Source organism: Dinoponera quadriceps, unplaced genomic scaffold (assembly GCF_001313825.1).
Source record: "Dinoponera quadriceps isolate SergipeBrazil2010 unplaced genomic scaffold, ASM131382v1 scaffold405, whole genome shotgun sequence".
NCBI classification, from domain to species: Eukaryota; Metazoa; Arthropoda; class Insecta; order Hymenoptera; family Formicidae; genus Dinoponera; species Dinoponera quadriceps.
The window spans coordinates 1,441,375-1,461,179 of NW_014554754.1; the positions used below are offsets into that span (position 1 = coordinate 1,441,375).

General features: G+C 46.2%; 1 protein-coding gene across 1 annotated transcript in view; it reads right to left on the reverse strand.

The window, feature by feature from the left end:
• LOC106741465 (testican-3) overlaps positions 1 to 19,805 on the reverse strand; it is a 148,572-nt gene that overhangs the window by 25,893 nt on the left and 102,874 nt on the right. The window contains exons 5-6 of the mRNA XM_014613535.1: positions 5,818 to 5,963; positions 1,436 to 1,593 (exon numbers count right to left, since the gene is read on the reverse strand). Coding sequence (XP_014469021.1) covers positions 1,436 to 1,593; positions 5,818 to 5,963 — 304 coding nt within the window. The remainder of the gene's footprint in view (positions 1 to 1,435; positions 1,594 to 5,817; positions 5,964 to 19,805) is intronic.

The window sequence follows — 19,805 nt, forward strand, 5'->3', positions numbered from 1 at the left end:
TAAATAAATTACTTATTAAAAAAAATACGTTCATAGTTATACGCAAACGAACAATTTATTATAGTTGAAAAAAATTTTCCTTTTATCAGTAAATTTTTTTTTCAATGTAACATACGTGTTAAATATGTAACATTTATTTTGTTCAAAAGTTTAAAGGGGGATTCTAATTGTATTATATTTCTAAATTTATGATAAAATTTTAATTAATTTATAATATATTTTCAAAAGTGACGAAAGCACCATTTAGTGACATGTAACTGATTTTGCCCCAATTTGTGACACATGTATGCCTATATTATTGACAGATAAATGAACGTACACGGACATTATTGATAGACAAAAATCATTATTCCAATGTTACAAATTGATACAAAATTATGAAGATCTTTGTTACTGACTTAAATATAACAGTTTATAGACTAAATATTCATATTTGTATTATTTATTAAATTTTAAAGGAATAAGTTATAATCTTGATATTATTTCTTAACTTTATAATGAATAAAATTTACAACTCATATTTTCTTGTGAAGAATAAATATCAAATATAATATAATAACGTTTTCTCTTTGAGAAGAAATAGGAATATTTATATCATTTTATATCATATTTATTATATCATATATCATTTTATATCATATTTATTTAGGTAGTCAGTAGTAGAGAGAAATAAATATTCCAGTGCCGGTTAGTGACATACACAAATTAATTACAAGAAAAAAATATGTACTTTGTTATTTTTTTCACTTGCAAAATATTCTTTAATTTTTCTTCGATGACAATACGATTTCAATCGTTCGAGGTTAAAAACAGTTACAAAGAAATACCAAAAAGACACTTTATATTAGACGGCCAATTTTTAAGATGTCGGTGAACAACTGTTCGAACCGTCACCGTTAGCAGCACGCTTATAATTACGATATCCCAGCATTCACTATGGCTTTTAATTTAATCCAAAATTTGTTATCACTGATAATCTACAAAATTTAGAGTAAAAACGCATTATTTCGGATAAACACCGGGAAAACTATATTGCTTGAATTATTTGAATTATAACGAAAAGGACAGACGCGATCACAAATTGGGACACTTTCGCTAATTGGGACATTCACTTTATCACATATTCGACGAGTCACGCACATTCGGAGAAGCAGCGACGGAAATAGATATCGCTCGCGTATTATACGGTACGTTACCGGGCGTGTACGCTATTACGTAAATGCTACGAACGTGTCGCGCAATACCGTGCGAACGCACGAGAGTGGAGGACTGCATTTCTATTCAAGAACCCATAACCATCGCGCGACCCGTCAAATACGATGGAGGGCGAGAGGATTCCGCGCGGGTGCGCGCTCGCTCGCTCGTTCGCGATATTTTCGCCAGCACGTTTGCGCCGGAAAATACGGCGCAAGAAGGACGAGAGAGTGGGACTTACCTTGCCGCGCTTCGTGTACTTGAGGTACTGGTAGTGATGATTGTCATAATTGAAGTCGCGCGGGGTGAGGGTGATGTCGTGGCTGCGACCCATCTTGCCCATGAGCGTCTTCTTCCTCTGCATCTGCATCTTCTTCGTGTACGTGCGCAGATCGGCGCCTGCGAGAGGGAGAGAGACAGAGGTGGGGGGGATTTCGTCCGATTAATACACTCTTACTACGCCGGGCATATACTGATTGCAGTCGCGGCGAAATTACATTTCGCCCCGGCGCAACGTCGAAAATACTTGGTTCGTTAGCCCGAATCAACTCGAGCGTGACTGCCGACAAATTGCACGTCAGAAATCGAAAAGCCGACTGCACTTTTCAACGGGCGAGCCACTTTCCCGGCCACGTTCGTTCGTACGTTCGTCGCCGACGGCGGATGTGATTTTTCCGCGAGGGGCGAGGTGGTCCCTCCGGTTTCTCGTCGAGGAGAGACCGGCCGGACGTCACCGATTCCCGCCGCCGGAAAAACAGGAAAATAGTCTCGCGCGCGGGCCGACCTTTCAAGGGCTCGAATTAAAAAGCGAAACGAAGTCCCGGAAAAAAGAAGCCGACAGAAAAAAAAAAGAGAGAAAAGAACGGGGCTAATGGCGGAAAAGAGAACGACGCGAGCGGCGATGCAAAAAGTGTCATTTGCCCCGGCGTGTAGCATTGTTTTGCAGCCGCACTTATGATTCCGTTTTTGCATTTCGGGTCTCTCGCTCGTCCGTTTATTTTGCCGGGCGAACCGGCGGGACGGATAAACCGCTCGGCAAATTACAAATATCGCGTATTCGAAGGATATTCAATTCGGCATGAAAACTCGACGATTGTCGAGCCGGCTGCAACACAATTACGTCGTACAATACCACCGTCGTTTTACGCGGCCGAATTTTCCGGCCTCCAATGAATCGTCCGACCGCAAACGCGATAGGCCTAACACACGCGCCCCCACACACACATACACAGACCCACCCACAATCTGTCTCGATAATTGCATTGATATTCGGCTCGTACGCTCCGAACTGTTCGCTCGTGAAAACGCGATAATTTTTTTATTGTCCCGCATTAAGATTTAAAACGCGAGCGCTGGTGACGTGCGCGATGTTACAAAATGGCTCGATAAAAATTCCACCGCCTTCCGGAATGGAATATGCGAGCGAATGGCCGCTCATCAGGCACGGTCGAACCCGGTCGTTCCGAAATTAGCTCTCGTATTTTCGATCGCCATCGACGAGCGTTATGATTTTTCGACAAAACACGCGCGACCGCATCGACACAAAGCTATAAAATTCAATCACCGCTTACACACCGGCGAGCCGCCGCCGTCGGTGCGTAGTTTCGCGTGTTTCGAGCCGCGCTCGTTGATATTCATTAACGTTAAGTGAAATCCGTTCCAGGTATTTTCCCTTTATTTCGTACGTTAGTGCAACAAGCTCAAAACACGCTTCGCTCGTCGCCCCTGCGCGACTACGGACCTTTCGCGAAATAAATTTTTCACGGAACAAACGCTTCCACTCGGCCAATGTATCATGTTTGAAAAAAAAAAAACAAACAAACAAATAAACAAAGAACGTATGTGCGGGCGCAACAAAACAATTCCCAGAAACTCAGTGAAATTTTTCTCCAGGAAGAATGTATTTCACGCGTATCTCCGCTTGCGATCGGCGGCTTTGAGGAGTATTTAATAATGCATCTCGTAGTCACAACCGTCTCGAACGCGTCTTCATCGGCAACTTTAATGACCTCGACTGATACCTTTTGTATCTACACGACGGCGTATCTATTATCAGCGTCGTAACTCGTTACGATAATTCACAATTCCGTCGAGCTAACGTCTCTCCGGGCACGGGTCAACTAATAAATACACAAATATTCCCCGTAATTCCATTTGAAAAACTCGCATCGTGTTATCACACACAGCCACGGCCGCGGAAATAAGCTTAGTGTGAATTTCCGATGGAAGGAAATCCGTGAAGCGCGCCGCCGAAATCTCCATCCCCCCGAGTTACTGTTTTAACCAACTCCGTACATATTACGCCCGAATGTATAACGCGCGCTCGCTCGTGTGTGTGTGTGTGTGTGTGTGTGTGCATACGGCAACCGCGAATAACGAGTCGCCGACTCGCGAATTTAATCGTTCCGATCTAGCTTATTCTTCCGTCAACGGTGATTCACGATTCGCGCCGGCCGACGTTTGCCGAGGTACATCGGCGCTGTATGCCCAACAGCGGGCATTATTGTTCTAACTGCCAATTATGAATATTCATGGAAGGTCCGCGTGTCGTCGGGCCGGCGAGAGAGCGTCATGCAAACGCGCGGCCGCCCCCATTGTGAAACCCACTACCGTATATTCCACCACGCGAATATGCTTACAAATTGATCTTACGCGCGTTATCTCAAGTCACGGATGCGTTTCACGGGTCGTCTCGTTGAAATCACCCTCTCTACTCCCTCCCCCCCCCTAACCCACCCTTTTTTCTTCTTCCCGTTTTACCGCCGTCGTCGTCGGCGATCGCCGATTCAGCTAGATTTCCCGTGCGCCGTAAAAATCGTCGCGACGATAAAATCTCTCTGTAATTCCGCCGTAATTCGTTTTCACCATCCGCCGAGATTTCATTCGGTCGTTTTAATCCGTTGTCCGCGTGCTGCCCTACCCTCGCGGCCGGCGGACGGAGCGAGATCACGTTCGAATATTAACTTCTTTTCTCTCTCAGCGAAACGGCGAAACCGTCGAAGGCCGCCGGCCTCTACGGTTGTTTCACGGTGTAACCGCATTGCGACTGCTGTTTCGTTATGCATGTAACGACGCTCGAGTTGTTCAGGTTCATGGTCGGGCTGTATTGCCAATTTGGCACGATGTCCGCATTTGTAATTCCGTGAATTATCAATACCGAATGGCCGATCCGTCTGGATATTAGCGCGCTCTACGAATCTATCTGCGATTACCCGCCGTCATGAAGCGACCCCTTCGAGGAGAACTCTCGCTGAACATTTCGCCGGGATCTAACGAGAAATGAAAATTGCACATAATAACGAAGAGAGCGCCTCGGTGCGGGCGTCGGTCCGTCTTCTTTGCGTCTAAACACTGCCGGGAAGCCCGGTAACAAACGCTCGAAGCGTACGACTTTTCACCGCGACGAATTCTCTGGCAAAAGATTTTTTTCACATTTCAATAAATATCCACGGAAAGCACCGCAAATTCCAATGTGTAATGTTCGCACACTCCCATGTACTAAAGTCGTGTGGTTTTTGCGCACGCATTTTTACACATGTTATTTTGCTGCGTACGTTTTATCTGTGTTACTTTTCTAGATAGTTCAGTGAGTACACATTTTACATGCTCGCATATTAAATCGCGCATTAAAAGCGAGTCATTTGAGCGAGTGTAAGGATTTAATATCCTTATTCTCTTTCGTTATTTTCAACAAGAAATATGCGCTATCAATTAACCATAAATGTATCGAATTTTAAAGATAAAACATGTCCTTTTGCTAAATGTGTATTTTTATAATGAACTCGTTGTATTGCAAATTTATATTATTTATGCGATTAAAATGATCCGAAATATTTGTTTTTTTTTAAATTACAAAGAACATTAAAAATTAGATATCACTGGTTAGGGAGAAAATTCTTAGCGTTTTCACCGAACCAGCGGAAAAATGCTAAGAATTTTCTCTCTAACCCGAGACACATTTTCTGACAGTCACGCATAAAAATCACGTGCAAGAGGACCTAAATATGCAAAATTATTTGATATGTATACTTTTTACACACCGATAATAATACTAAATACACATTCCTATACATTTCTACACACTTCGTACTATGTATCGTATTGTACATGGTGAAATGTGTTAAATCGCACGTTTAAACGTGTAGATTTATTCTCTACGCGAAAAGTACGCAATTAAAATTTAATTTATATAAAAAATTTATATAAAAAATCAAATCACACCTGCAAATGTGTAATTTGACACACGCAAGTGTGCGCTTGGATTTGCAATGTGGGAATGATTGACAAAATTGTCGCGATGTTTCACGATCAAAAAAAGACATTAATCCCACTGCGAGGGTCTCTCACGTGCAGTAACGTAAGGAATCGGAAGACCGTTAATTGACTCGTTTGAGGGATGCTCCAGCCCCTGCAACAACCGGATGTTTGTAACGGGTGCATGACGATCGCTTCAGTCACACGCGACTTATCGAAACTGTTTGAAGCTCGAGCGCGCGCGCGCGCGCTCAGGAGTTCATCCCCTAATCCGGTGTCCGAGATTAAACCCAATTTCCCCCGATTTAAGCTGGCGACTCGCTCGTGTCTCTCCCTCTCTCTCTCTCTCTCTCTCTCTCTCTTTCTCACCTTTGCACGGACAAAAACCTTTGCAGGCGATGTGGACGGAAGTGTGGTGAATGCAGTTGTGGTACTCGAGACGGCACGGCGAGCTGTACGTGCGATTGTCGCTGCCGCAAAGGAAGGTAGGCTTCACCACGGGACATTCCTGGCACCTGCAACACAGGAAAAACACGGACGGGTGGTTTAAACACACACGCCTGGGCTGTCGGCGCTCGCCTAGACCAGTTCCCCGGTAAGTGAGACAAAGGACGGTCTCCGTCGAGTGCTCGCGCGAGGGAATATCGAAATTCGATGCTCTCGGCTACAACAGTGCCGCTTGTGAATTTTGTTAAACGACGTGTCACTGGATATCGAGGACGGCGACGACGACGACGACGATAGCTCGCGCGCGCCTCGCTATAAAGCTCATAAAATTTCTCGTGAAAATTTATGAACCCTCGTGGGAGAGGTCGCACGATGCAAATGCCCGGGCGCCATAAGTGCCCGGTTTCCCGCTGAGCTTTGCAGGGACACGCTCGTCGCGCGGAATCGAATTCCGCGCCCGATCGTGACGATTCCGCTCCGATCAAATACATATATACATATACACATATATATATATATATCTCGCCTCGTTAAAAGTCGTCTCTCGCGACTTTCGCGGCGGTGGGACGGGAGAGACGCGGGATATATCGCTTTCCCGCGGTCGAGTGATGAGAAAGTCTGGGAGAGCACCTGTCATCGGAGCGGTCGGCGGTTAGACGATGATAGAGATCAAAGGCGTCGGTCTTCGCGGACGAGCGCTAATCGGCAGGACGGCGCTCTCGGGGATTCGCGCCGGGCTTGAAAAGTCTCGGCGGCCCCCCCCCCCTTCTCTCTCCCGGGTCTGAATAATGAAAAGCCAAGGATGTGCCGGGGAGTCAATTACAGATATGGCCGGGTTTAATCTCCAGAATTGCTTGCCTGCCGTCTAAGCGCGCCATTGTACGTATTATTCTCTGAGCGTGCTCTCTCTTGCCCTCTCCCCCTCTCTCTCTCTCTCTCTCTCTCTCTCTTACTTCGACCGACGTTTCACGGCCGCGTGCGCCCGCTTCGCCTTTTGTGCCCCGCTAATTCCGATACCGGTGAGAGAATTTCCAGCCCTCTCTCGACCCTGCGGGCCCCTCCTCGCGAGTCGGAAATCCCGCTATCGGTGCGCGGTAATCCTGCCGAATTTCACAGCTAGGAGAAATAAGATGTTTCATTTCGGGAACATCCAGAGGAGGGAGGTGCGCGAATAAGAATGTACAACGACATGCCGTTTCGGCCGACCGTTTCGAAGGGATTATTCGCGATCCGCGCGAATATCGGGGTGCGTTCACAAGCGCACCCCCGAATCTGCACCCCCCGGGAGCAGATTTGAAAGCGGCGCGACAGAGGAAATTCAAAGCGATCGCGTCCCCAGGAAATGTCACTTTGAAGTTGTTTAAGACAACCCGTCGATAGTTGTTCGAGAACGTCGCTCGTCTCCCCCGGGTAGAAACTTCATCGGGGCGTACCCTAAGTCTGTAGGACTTTAGGTAGGAATGCCTCAAAACATGCCTGCCTTCGTTGGGCCTAGATAAGATCAAGGGGGTCAAAAAAGGCAAATTCGAGAATACAAGCCCTGCATAAGCACTAACTTTTAACAAGGTCTACGCGCTCTTATGACCCAATCAGAGTCTAGTCAGTCAATTCCTAAAATATTTCAAAGTGAGGCCTCAAAGAGACATAAGCACAATTCACCGTAACAAGGGAGAAATAACAGCAAATTGACTAACTTTGGTTCTAAAAAAAAATCGCGTTTAAGTGGAAAATTTAACAGAAACAGGCTACAAGCACGAATTTGAATTCTTTTATAAACCGACGAACAATATCAAGAAATCGATAACAAGATACGGCCTAGTCAGTCATTACTTACACATTGAACTATACAACAAACTGGAAGGGGAGCACTGTTCCTTATTCCCGCCAGATGACTTCGTGCCAAGAGAAACAGTATCTAAATAACATCTCTCACTGTGTGTCCATCTTGATCTTATCTGAGTTTTTATAGAAATGAAATTATTACTTAGAACATGGCCTTTGCCTTACAGACACACGGTCCCCATCACGCCAGTGCTCCTTCCAGTATGTTACATAGTTCAATGAACTTACCGAGATAGGGCCTGATTTACGAGCGTTTCACTTATCTGTAGGGCCCAAGTGGACTTGCCTCTACAAGATCTCCAGATGGAAGTGAGAAAAAAATTGTATAGGACCTTTCCGGTCTCTCGTTTTAAATTTCTACCCGGGTCGTTAAATCCGATACGAGCGAGTCGTCGGTCGGCCGTCCGTCCGTCCGTCCGTTTCCATGCAGACAGTTTCCGGGCGACTTCGAGTGAAAAGTTCTCATCCACGTCTCGCGCGCGCAGTGTGCGAGAATTTTTCGAGCGAGCGAGCGCGCTCGCTCGTAAGTCGTGGGAGAGAACGCGCGCGGGTTACGTACGCGTAATACGGCGGGGCCGGATAAACCGGGGAAGCCGCAGAGACAACCGAGATACGAGCTAACGTAGACGCTGGGTCCGCTTCACTTTGATAAAGGAGTTAAACCGGCTTAATTACCGCGTTACTCGGTTTAAACTAATTACGCGTTTGCACGCGGCCACAAATTCTCGAAGCGGAACGTAGAGACGCCATTGTGGTCGAATGCGCCTTGCCGGCGGGCCTCGCGGAATCTCCTCCGCGTCGGGTGGAAAGACCCCCCCCCCCCNCCCCCCCCTCCCGCCGACATCGTAAGAGGAAAGCGTGAGCAGCGCGTTAACATCGTGCATCGACGTTAATCGTCCGATAATTCGATGAACAATTTTCGACGTGCTGTCGCAGCCACAGCGATTGTTAGCCCGGTTGAGTTTCGCGGAAACGGAAATTCGCCTCGTATCAAATTAATTGTTAGCCGCTGCGCTCCTTCCCCTCCTCCCTCTCAATCTCCGCCGGTCGTGCGTGCTCGGCGCATTGGTGCGTGCGATACGCGGCGGAACGGTGTGTATTTAAATATCATATTTTACGAACGTATTGCGATCACACACGCCCGTTCGCTCGTGCGCGCTCGGTAAAATGAGCAGAAACGAGCGCGGCGGAGCGAGACGGTCCACCTCGTGGATGAAAGACGAGAGTGGAATCTACGGGGCGAGGCCGATTTTATCATCCGCTAATTGACGAGTGACTTCGAAACGCCTCGCCGCGTAGAAATTTTCCCGGATTTTCCCGGACACGGGGTAGATTCCGATTAGAATACGTCAAGTTGTCCCAAAATAGGTTATTTCATTATTAATACTAATTGGGAACCCAATATGTCACCTATTGCGTTTGTTACAATATCTTTCATCGCATTGCGTAGTTATATTTCATTTAATCGCTGGTGGAATATCTGGAATATTTTTTTATGACAACCTTGTGATATTATAGTGCAATGAGTACTTTTTCACACAGGGAGTACAAAGGATGAATTATTGGAAATCATTTTTTTTTTCTTTTTTCGAGAAATGAATGACATTAACTAGAGATACCTTTTGGTATAAAATATTTGTTATACTTTATTTAACTTATACGAGATATATTGAAAAAAAAGCGATAGCTTCCATTTTTGAGAAGTGGTTTCACTGCTTCAAACAGTGTTTTTTCATCCCAACTGAACATTTCTAAATTCATCTATTCATCCGACCTACATTTATGCCGAGCTACATGAAAATCCGAATTTTCGGGTTCGCGAGGTTTCCTTGTTAGAATCGTATGTTTGTGAAACATTTATACTTCTAACCAGAACTTGCGTACACAGTAAACAATTTTGTGTTAAACTTAACACATTTTGCATTTTGTCCCAAGCGGTCCGCACAAATTTCGGTGTCCATTTAACACAAAGTGAATATGTTGAAAAGTGACGCAAATATGTCGAAAAATTAACACAAGATTAATATCGTTAATTGACATTAAAGTATAAAATATATTACTTTAACACTCACACACGCATGTTAGATATCGACTCAATACAAAATATTGAGGTATTTAACACAATATGTTAAATTAACACGCGGTATGTAAAAAATTTAACACAAAATTCTTAACGAGGGCCGATTTTAACACAACAATACAAAATGTTTTTTTACCGTGTAGATATCCCAATCAGAATCCACTATTATTTAGGAAAATCGTGCTGGATCCCAATTAGACCCCGGGAAATGTTCTATGTACGAGTTGAGAATTTACACATTCTCGCGAGAACGCTCGCTTCCCGGAATTGGGATCGCTCGTCGATCGCCGATTTAATTTGGCGCTTCGGCGGCCTCTTTTTCCCCCCTCGCGGCGACGGAACACCCGGCGAGAGGACAAATCGTGTAATCGGAGAAGTGGAAAGGCGTGGTAGGTAGTAATGCACATGCCAAGCCGCCTTTAATCCTCCCCAGCTGTATTGGGGGCCAGCCGGCCGAGCGAAGCCTGTGAGAAGCTCGAAACTTTCGTCAGGTGGCACTTGAACTTTATCGTGTCTACTTTGGATGTCCAGGATAACCCATTACCCTCTCTCGGCGATACTTTCGCAAACCTAAATCCAGAAGTTGAAACAAGATCGCGGGGGTTCGGAGCGGAGAATGTAAAAAAGTGTCATTTAAAAGGAGGCGGGTGTCCTGATGTACAACGCTGAAATACAAAATATGGGCGGGTGGGAGGGNGAGGGAGGGGAGGAACAGGCTTGACAAACTGGATTCCGGCGACATAATATCGGCCATTTGTATGACTCGCGCGAGACTTCAACGTACGCGCCGTGCACGAGGTCTAATTAAAAATCCGCCGGGCGAAATTAATATCGCAAGACAGCATTTTTAATTAATCGCCCGACGGTCTCTGTACATGTGCGTTATATCGTTCGCCGAGTCGACCGAGCGCAGAATGTGCGAGACGGAGCGCGCGGCGAAACACAATTAACCGCCGCTGATTATATCGATATTAATTAGATCGGGCTCTCTCGCAGCTTTTAAATTCGCGGGGCTGGAGGGGATTATTTGCCGATATTAAATCATCGTAGACGAGGCACGAGGAAAGATCAACCCTTTGTCTCGCGTAGCGGCAAGTCTCGCGGATCGCGGCGCGAGAATCCCTTTCGCGAATTAAGAGACCGAGAATCCTGCCGGGATAAATAAAGCTCCCTTATCCGTCGTATCTAAAAATGTATTCATCGTTGATAATACGCGCATCCTCATTCTCTCCTTCTCTCTCTCTCTCTCTCTCTCTCTCTCTTCCTCTATCATCACCCTATTGCCGCCGTTCGCGATTTTTCCTCGTCCTCGCGGCCCCCTCCCTTCCTCTTTCTGCTTCCGCTTCTCCTGCCGTCGCGATATTGCCGTGCACAGAGAAAACAACTCCCCGGATCGCGCAATGATGCGTAAGCGACGCACAGAGAAACAGTCGCGACGTTATGCACGCCGGAACGAACGAACGAACGCGCGAGCGAGCGAGGGAACGATGGCCCCGACATCTTCGATCTCAGTCCCGCTCGCTTCGCGTTTCCGCCACGCCTCGCCCTTCCCCCGCGCTTATATACGCCCTCGAACTTTTGATTTACGCGGCCTCGATGGAATTCCATGAATGCGAAATGTAATCCTCTACACCCTCACCCCTTCCCGGCCAGTTACCTCGGGCCATATCACCACCCCTCATCCAATGTGAAACTTTGCGTTTCAATCGTGCCCTCGAAGTAACAAACGGCGGCAGCTGCCTACGGGAAAATATATTTTCAGCGAAAGGGTGGGCGATTTATTTAGAGAGGCGAAGCGCGACCGGACGTGGGCGAATACCGGAGAAATCAGGATCTACGAGAAAGAAAGAGAGAGAGAGAGAGAGAGCGGAAGAGTCCTTCGAGCTTGCGGAAAATCCGCGGGAATTAATGCAAAATGAAAGGGGACTGTTTATTACGGAGCCGGGACGCTAACGGTCTTCCGCGAACGTTCATAATATTTCACAGTGCATAATTCGCAAAACCTGTCGCGTCAGCAACGCGAGCGCGCGCGGAACGCCAAGAATAACATAATCCTGCAAGCCATACCGATGACAAAACGATATTAATGGAATGGCCGTAGCGCGCGCGCGCGCGCGGAAAGAGTGCTTTATAGCTATTCCCCTCTCGCCCGGCCGTAAAACTTACATCTTCGCGGCTACGAACGCGTGTAGATTGTCTCTTACTCTCTCTTTCTCTCGGCGCGCCTCGTATCTACGATATCCATTAATAACATTCTTTCGAACGTTACTCATTAGACCGTTGGCGGGTACCCTAGCGCGCACTTATTATTGCGCTCATCGCAATCACTCGTTCATCATGCGGAAAGAAAAGTGTATGTGTGTGTATGTGTGACAGAGAGAATGAAAAAAGATTTAGATTACGCCACAGCGCAGCGCGAAGCACGACCTCTGTATTTTTGTTAAATTGCCTGCACACCACGACACCTTCTATTATACAACACAAGGGGCGTCGCGTTGCGCAATACGCCTGCTGTCACGCGTTTCATAATTCAAAGGCAATTACATTTTTATATCACAGTCTCAATAAATTGTCCCATACTGACGCTCGATTTATTTTTGCAACATTCTTCCACCCCCCCCTCCGCAACGCGCGTTGAAATATCTGCAAGCGGCGTGTCGATGCCGCGCGCGCACGCGACGTGCGTGTTTTTCAGAAACGTTTCCCGTTTTCATCGCGAAAGCGTAGTATAAAGCTTGTAACATCGCGCGAATAGCCGTGTACGAAATTTCATTTGAAATAAGTTATCAGGACTCCCCCACCCTTCCTCGCGTGAAATGTTTCGCAAAACGTATTTACGTTTCGCGGCCGGCTGCGCATGACGATTCGCGAATTTTCCCTGCGCCGCAACGAAATTCATACTCCCTTAAAGCGCCGGGGGAGCGTCGTGGTCCTTTTGGGTATCCCGCACGGGGAACTCGGGAACATCGCGCTTCGAAGTGAATAACATCACGTCGAGTCGAAATTTTGGTACCGCATTAGCCGTGCGAACACCGTCGAGAGGGCGATGCCGCTTGCTTCAGAAGAGAACGACACTTCTTGTTGAGAGGAGGATGTTGCAGTGGCTGCCGACTCCGGCAGGTAATAAAGTTATTGGTGACATTACGTCACGACGTTACGTTAACGTTATCGATGTCATTAAACATACAGGATGATGATGAGGAAGCTGCTGAAACTAAACAGCCGTTATTTTGCAACGTGTGGACAGAGTGAAGTGAATTAAGCACTATTTTGTAGAGAAAACACATTGTACATTCCAAATCTAACTTTTTCAGTGTGTTTTCACTTGCAACACGTTTCGATTAATATTTTGTGTGGAATCCACGATATGCATTTGCGTAGATGTTGCTTTTTCCATAAAGCACTCGATGAGATATACCTTTTCTTTGATGGTCAAGTTGCTTCGTGTTTATTTTCGTAAAATGCTTTCTATAACGGCGAAATAAAACCGACGAGTTTTGAATACACGATTATACCCGTAGGAGCGTTCAGACATGCAGAGGAAAGATATGTTTACTTTCAGCGACTTCCTAATGGTAACATTGTATAACATGTATGCTTATGCACGAAGAATGGAGAACGAAAACGATTGATAGTCAATCTTTATCCAAGCTTCTTGCTGTTACGTCCATATGAGCAATACATTACTGTGTGTATACACGAAATAACATGATGTCAAACGGAGCAGCGCCTTTGGCGCTAAATCCCGAAATTATATAATCTTTTATAACATTCTCTTTTTCAGTCTACTATACTGCTAATTTCGCACACTTGACACCTGATTTTCCAGCATATTATTTTTTAAAACTAGACTTCCAAACTTAATTGTAATAGTCGGATACTATTTTACAGTTCAGTTTGTACCCTGGCCTGATTTTCCTTTGCTCGCATAACTTGCCGACCTTTTGTACGAAGCAAATATTACCTTTGCTTGACAGCTCCAGACGCCATATTGAAATAAGAACTAGCAAAGGGAAATATAGTTTTTAAGCTTCTTTCATCTTCAATATAAAATCGACCAGGATGGGCTGGTCACATTGCATTAACGCATGTATTATCATCATGCGAAAGGATTTATGATTCCACGTAGCCGGAAGTGAACATAGCGCGTTCAAAAAATTCCGATAAAACGAGGCACTCCGGCATCCCCTTAAGCGTCTCATTATTTCAGTTCAAATAGAAGGAATTGAGTAAATAAGGGTATATTAAACTACAATTAATTTCGAGCGGAGTTCGCTTCAAAGGAACTCCAAGTCACGGTTTGCTCGCGAATAGACTCGACGCGAAGAAGAAAAAAAGAATCAGCAATCGGTGCTCGGAATCGAATCGTTCGTCGACGTTTGCTCGCGATACTCGTACTCCATTGGCATGCATCGCGCGGTTCGAAAGTTGTAATCTGCAGCAGGATTGTGAGTCGCGTTTCCGCGAGAGTTACGAAGATGCTTGAGTTAGAAAGGTATCCAATATCGGAGTTGAAAGTTCGCGCGCGCGCGCGCGCGAAAAAAAAACGAGAGAGAAAAAAGGAGCGAAAACAAAATAGAAAGAGAAAAGAAGGGAGAAAACGATAGCATCGACTCCTCCTCGACTCCGAGGAAATATCGGCTGTAAATTGGCGGATGAGCCCGGTAATCGAGAAGAAACGCGTAAGACTTCCAGGACGTCTTGTATATCGACTTTAAAGAGCTCCCCGTCGCGGGGACCCTTTTGACGAAGACAAAGCGCCGGGCGCGCAACGTAGAAAAGCTGACTCGCAAAAAGAATCCCGGCACTCGGGCTGTCTTTGTCAGCGCGCGACGATTTTTCTCGACGATCGACGGGAGGAGCCTGCGCGCTATTAACGACCGTCGAACGTCGCACGTCGGAGATTGAAGTTCGTAATGAACGTCGTCGCGACGACGATTACGAAGCCGATGATGACGCGCCGGTGCTCGCAGGGTCCATCGGGCATTTCCGTTTTAATTGCGAAGCCGAACCCTGCACTGTTTGTTTATAATTAACGATACGCCAGAGCACTTTGCGAATTAAAACTTCCACCGTCATCCTGCTCCCCCTCTCACCCTCTCTCTCTCTCTTTTCGTCTCTCTATTTCTCTTTTTGATCCTAACCCCCTCGCTTTCCGTGGATCTCAATCTACTCTCACACACTCTCTCTTTCTCTCTCTCTCTCTCTCTCTCCCCCTTTATATATATATATATATATATATATATATGTTTCCATCTCCCTCTCTTCTTCTGGCCGCGTAATCAGTTCCCGATACCATACGGGAATCCGCTTTTGCCTGGGGAGCGCGTGCACAGCGGAATCTATTTTTCAATTATCGGAGATCCCGCGATCGAGAACCTCGAGAGGACGGGGGAAGGAGGGGGCGAAATGGTGGCAATGAAATTCTTACGGAATTAATCGGTCCCTATACGGGAAATAATGCGAGATTCTCCCGTTTCGTCCGATCGTGTGGGCCTCGCCCTCGTCGATAGTTCAATGACGGGTTCGACAGGGTCCTGCGGATGATGCGAGAAACTTTAATTCCGCAATTCGAGTCCAAGAGTGAATTTTCCCCTCTCACCGGATTTATTGATTTACTATTATAAAGTGTGTGAAATTCATATCCCGCGCTTACATGCGCGCCGCCGTTCGCAAATACGAAAATTCCAATTCGGAGGTACGAAGTTCCGGAACGTCGTCCGGGTGATCCGCGAGTAGTTGCAAATCGAAATCGCTCGACGACCGCCGCTGTTGTCGGCCGTGGGGAGTCATTTTTCATGGCGACGAGAAGATCGACAAGCGGGGAAGATCCACGCGAAGCTGACAAGACATACGCGGTATGTACGGGGAAGACGAGCGGATGAAAATGGGAGGGAGGAGGAGGAGGAGAAGGAGAAGAAGAAGAAAAATCAAAAGAAGACGAAGAAGAAGCGGAATCGCAGGCAGATTCAGCGAGACAGGAGCCGTCAAAGTATATCGACTGAGCTGCGGCCACCGTCCGAATCCTGAATTAAACATGAGAAGGCAGCAGTCACTCGGCGGTAACAGGGCGGGACATTCTGCGGGATGTTCCAGGCAAATAGGACGCGTTTCCATCCTGTCGTATGAAATTCCGCGCCCTGCGGCCGCGAACCCACGCGGGGCTTCCTATTACCTGCATTCACGTAACGGTTATCGGTAACAGCTTACGCGGACTCGGGAATCGATGTAAATACCGATGGCTCGTCCAGTTTCTTCCGGCAACGAGCTTCCTCCCCCCTCTCTCTTTCTCCTCTCTAACCGAAAGGCGGAAAAGCGACCGATTCGCAGCGAACGAAGCTTTCCTCGTTCTTTGTCGGCGCGGCTCGATGGCGCGACGTGAGAAATTGAATTATCGTCGCGAGCTCATCCCGACGCAAAGGCGTGGGCGCAATCGGCACGGATAATTGTTCGTTAACAAGCTCGCGACCGGCACGAAGAGTCCGCCTTCTCGCCTCACTAATTACGACAAAGACGGGCGTGACAGCGAGTAGAGCGAGCGAACGCGCGCGCGCGCGCGAGACGAGTGGCGGCAGCCGAGGCTCGTCGCAAATAGGACAAGTGGTCGCGCCTTTGAATGCGCGCTGCAAATTGCAGCTGTGAAGTCGGGCGTCTTGCCGAGGGCAAGGAGGAAGCAGAGGAGAGAGAGAGAGAGAGAAAAGAAGAAAGAAAAAGAGGGAGAGAGAGAGAGAGTGAGAAAGAATGAAAGGAAGAGACTCCGTCGTACAATCCGATGATTCGCGCGGGATTCGACGATGTTGTACGAGCCCGACGCGTCCCCGGCACTCCCTTGATTTTAATGGCGGGTTCTTTGATCAATCCGAAGTCGATTTTTCCCTGTCGCCGGAATGTCGTCCGGTAGCTCGAGATAGTTTGGGAATGAGAAACGGAGAAGGAGACGGATCAAGAGAAAGAGCTTTCTGCAAAAGCTGAGCAATTAAACCTGTTATTCGCCCGAGAGCCATATTGTACGCTTTAATTCCGGCGGGCACTAATTTTGCAGAATTTCATTTCAGAGGTTTAATTATTTAGGTGTTTAATGTTGCCTGTTGGAGAGTGTAACGAGCGTGATGATTCCGACGTTTTACTTGAGAAAGTATCGACTTCGAGTTCGCGCGCGCGAGCACGTTAAGGAGAATCTATTCTTACGATTGAAGTAAAAGTTACAGAGCACGAGAGCTCGCCGAGTCGACGGTGATCCGATGTCGTACCTTCGTCGACTTCATAAAAAGGGGTACATTGTTACAAAGCGCGGCTCTGTGCCTCCTCTTCTCTGTGACGGTGCGCGCGTATTTAATGCATGATATCGTTATTAGATCGACACGATTGGACAATCGTGCGCTCCGGGTCGGATAGGTGGTGGAAACCAGGAAGGGACGTTCCGTATGTTCATTTATTTTTCAAGGGAAAACTCTATCCGGCCGAGAGACACCGCCGCCGCCCTCCGCTCGTTCGGCCCTTTTCATGCTCCAAAAAGCGAGCAAGGGGGTGGAATCGGACATTGCGCGGGCGACTTACACGGACTTGGAGTCAAATCGCGAATGCACCGACTAGGGGTAGTACTGTTCGACATATTCGAAGCTTCGAATCTTGTCGGTATAACTCGACATTTGGCGACGAAGCTCGAGGATTCGAAGTCGAATTATATCGAAGCTTCGAACTGTAAAATCCGGAATATCGAAGCTGTTAACGGAACTAATTTGAGAGAGCGCAACTAAATGCTATACGATTAGAGAGTATCAGTTTAATTCAGAAAACATCGAGGCGCCTTAAGAGGTCCTTAAGACGTCGTAAGGACGTCCTTTAGACAACAAAACGTCTAAAAGATGTCTTTGAGATATTTTTTATACATACGTGTTTGTTTGGATATCTTTCGTTCAATTCTGAGATTTGCATTTGTCTAGTTTAAAACGCAGTGAATGAAGAAAGTAATAAACATGTAATAAACATGTAATCTCATTAACTCTAACTTTTGAAACTTTTGAAACTTTTGAAACTTTTGAAACAAATGCAAATTTTGCCATCGTATGTAGCAGAATGATGTAAGTGTAAGTAAAAATTCTTGAGATTTCTTGGAATTTCTCAGTATTAATAAAAAATTATTTACTACACCTACAAAACAAACACATGCACTTTCTCGGTTCTCGAGGTTGCGAATATTCAAACATTCGAACATTCGAATTTTCACGCTTAAAAATTTCATTGTACGAATATAACATGTCGAGGATTCAGGAAGCCTGAGTTTCGGAGCTTCGAGTATAATTTCTAGCGCCAGCACCGACATAATCGGGGTGGGGGGATGTAGCGCGGCGAGCACGCAGAAGGGTTCGTTAGAGTTGCGGGTGTTAATGACGCCTCTTTGTCAGTAGCGCGTTCTCGCGCAGTTTCTCACGGGGAAGTCACTCGCGCCGGCGACGGCGGCGGCGAAGTTGCGACGCGCGAAGTTGCGAGAGCGTGAGAGTTCGGGGCGATTTTCTTCGCGTTCTTCGCGACGAAACAAATTTTCGCACGGCAGCGCACTTGCGCGGCGCCAAGTGCGTGCGTGCGTAGGTGCGTGCGTGCCTGAGTACGAGCTTAACGGAGCAGCGACGAGGACGACGCGCGTTCGCAGTTGGCGGCGAGACGACTCTTCAAAATGCGGGTTTGGCCGCAATATAATATCGCTAAGAGACTTCACTTCCGTAATAGTATGTAAATATTATGCGAAGACATAATTTCGGGAAACATTAGTGTTGATACTATTTCGCGAACTGCTCGCCCCGTGACCCGAAATGCAAAGCGACGACGGCGGAGGGCGTCGTCTTCCGGTGCGGCGAAGTAATTTTAGATAATGGGAATCGCAAAATTGTACGGTATTCGTATAAGAAAGCCGGGTTAAGGGGGAGGAGGAGGGGATAGGAAGGGGGACGGCGCAAAACTGCGCTCCGGTCGAATTTGCGGCGCGTTGCGAGACGCGATAAAAACGTTCTGGAATATTGGAATTAGTATCTATTTTCCACGGCACGAAAGTTCCGATAAAAGTTTCTCGCGCCCGCGCGCAAGCCGTTTTGCGCGAAATACACCGAGCGCGTATTAAAAAAGTATTACGCCGCGAAAAGTTTCTTTATCGGGGAGATAAAAAAAACTCTTTCGGCGGAAGCGAAACATTTTTCCCCGTAACATATTTATCGGTCTCTGATATGTTTTTAAATATTCGACGTAGGTCATCGGCCTTTCGTCTCGCGTCGTCGTATTTCGTGGATGTACAAAACGCATCGTGTGTACACACGGCCAATGCAGAGGCAGCTACGAAATTATTTAATTATATGAAATAAATATGTAACTATAAAAATCAAGATTTAGTTGCTTGAATTATACGGTTAAGTTATTAAACTTTGATAATTAATATCAAATCTTAACAACAAAAAATAAGATATATTTGCTAATTATTGCTTGTAAACATATAGTCTGTTGTTTTAGGTGATTTTTCATTTTACTAAAAACATTTCATCGTTTTCACGTAAACTATACTAAGATAACTTGACATGCCATTTCATTTTTATGTATTTCGTTTACTTTATATGTGAAAATCCCCCGTGGTTTCGATCTCGTAAAGTTTAGCGATCCAACTATTAACCCCTATATTTGCCCGAGGCCTGTACTGCTTTATCTCAAGTGATCGGATAAAAACTGACGAGCCCTACTAGCTCTCGTGATATTTTTATAGTTCTTATAATGAGTCTTTATATGGAGAAAGAGAAAGAGAGAAAGACAGAGAGTTTGATGAATGATTTCGTAATATTTACCAAATATGTAGTAATAATCATCATAAACATTTGATAAGAGACGTTAAATATTTTGTAACTATTACTATTTTATTTAGTTGATTCAACTCGGAATAAAAATCGTTCATACCGCTGGCCAATTAAATATCTGGTAATTGATATCGAATTTCGCAACAGTTATCAAA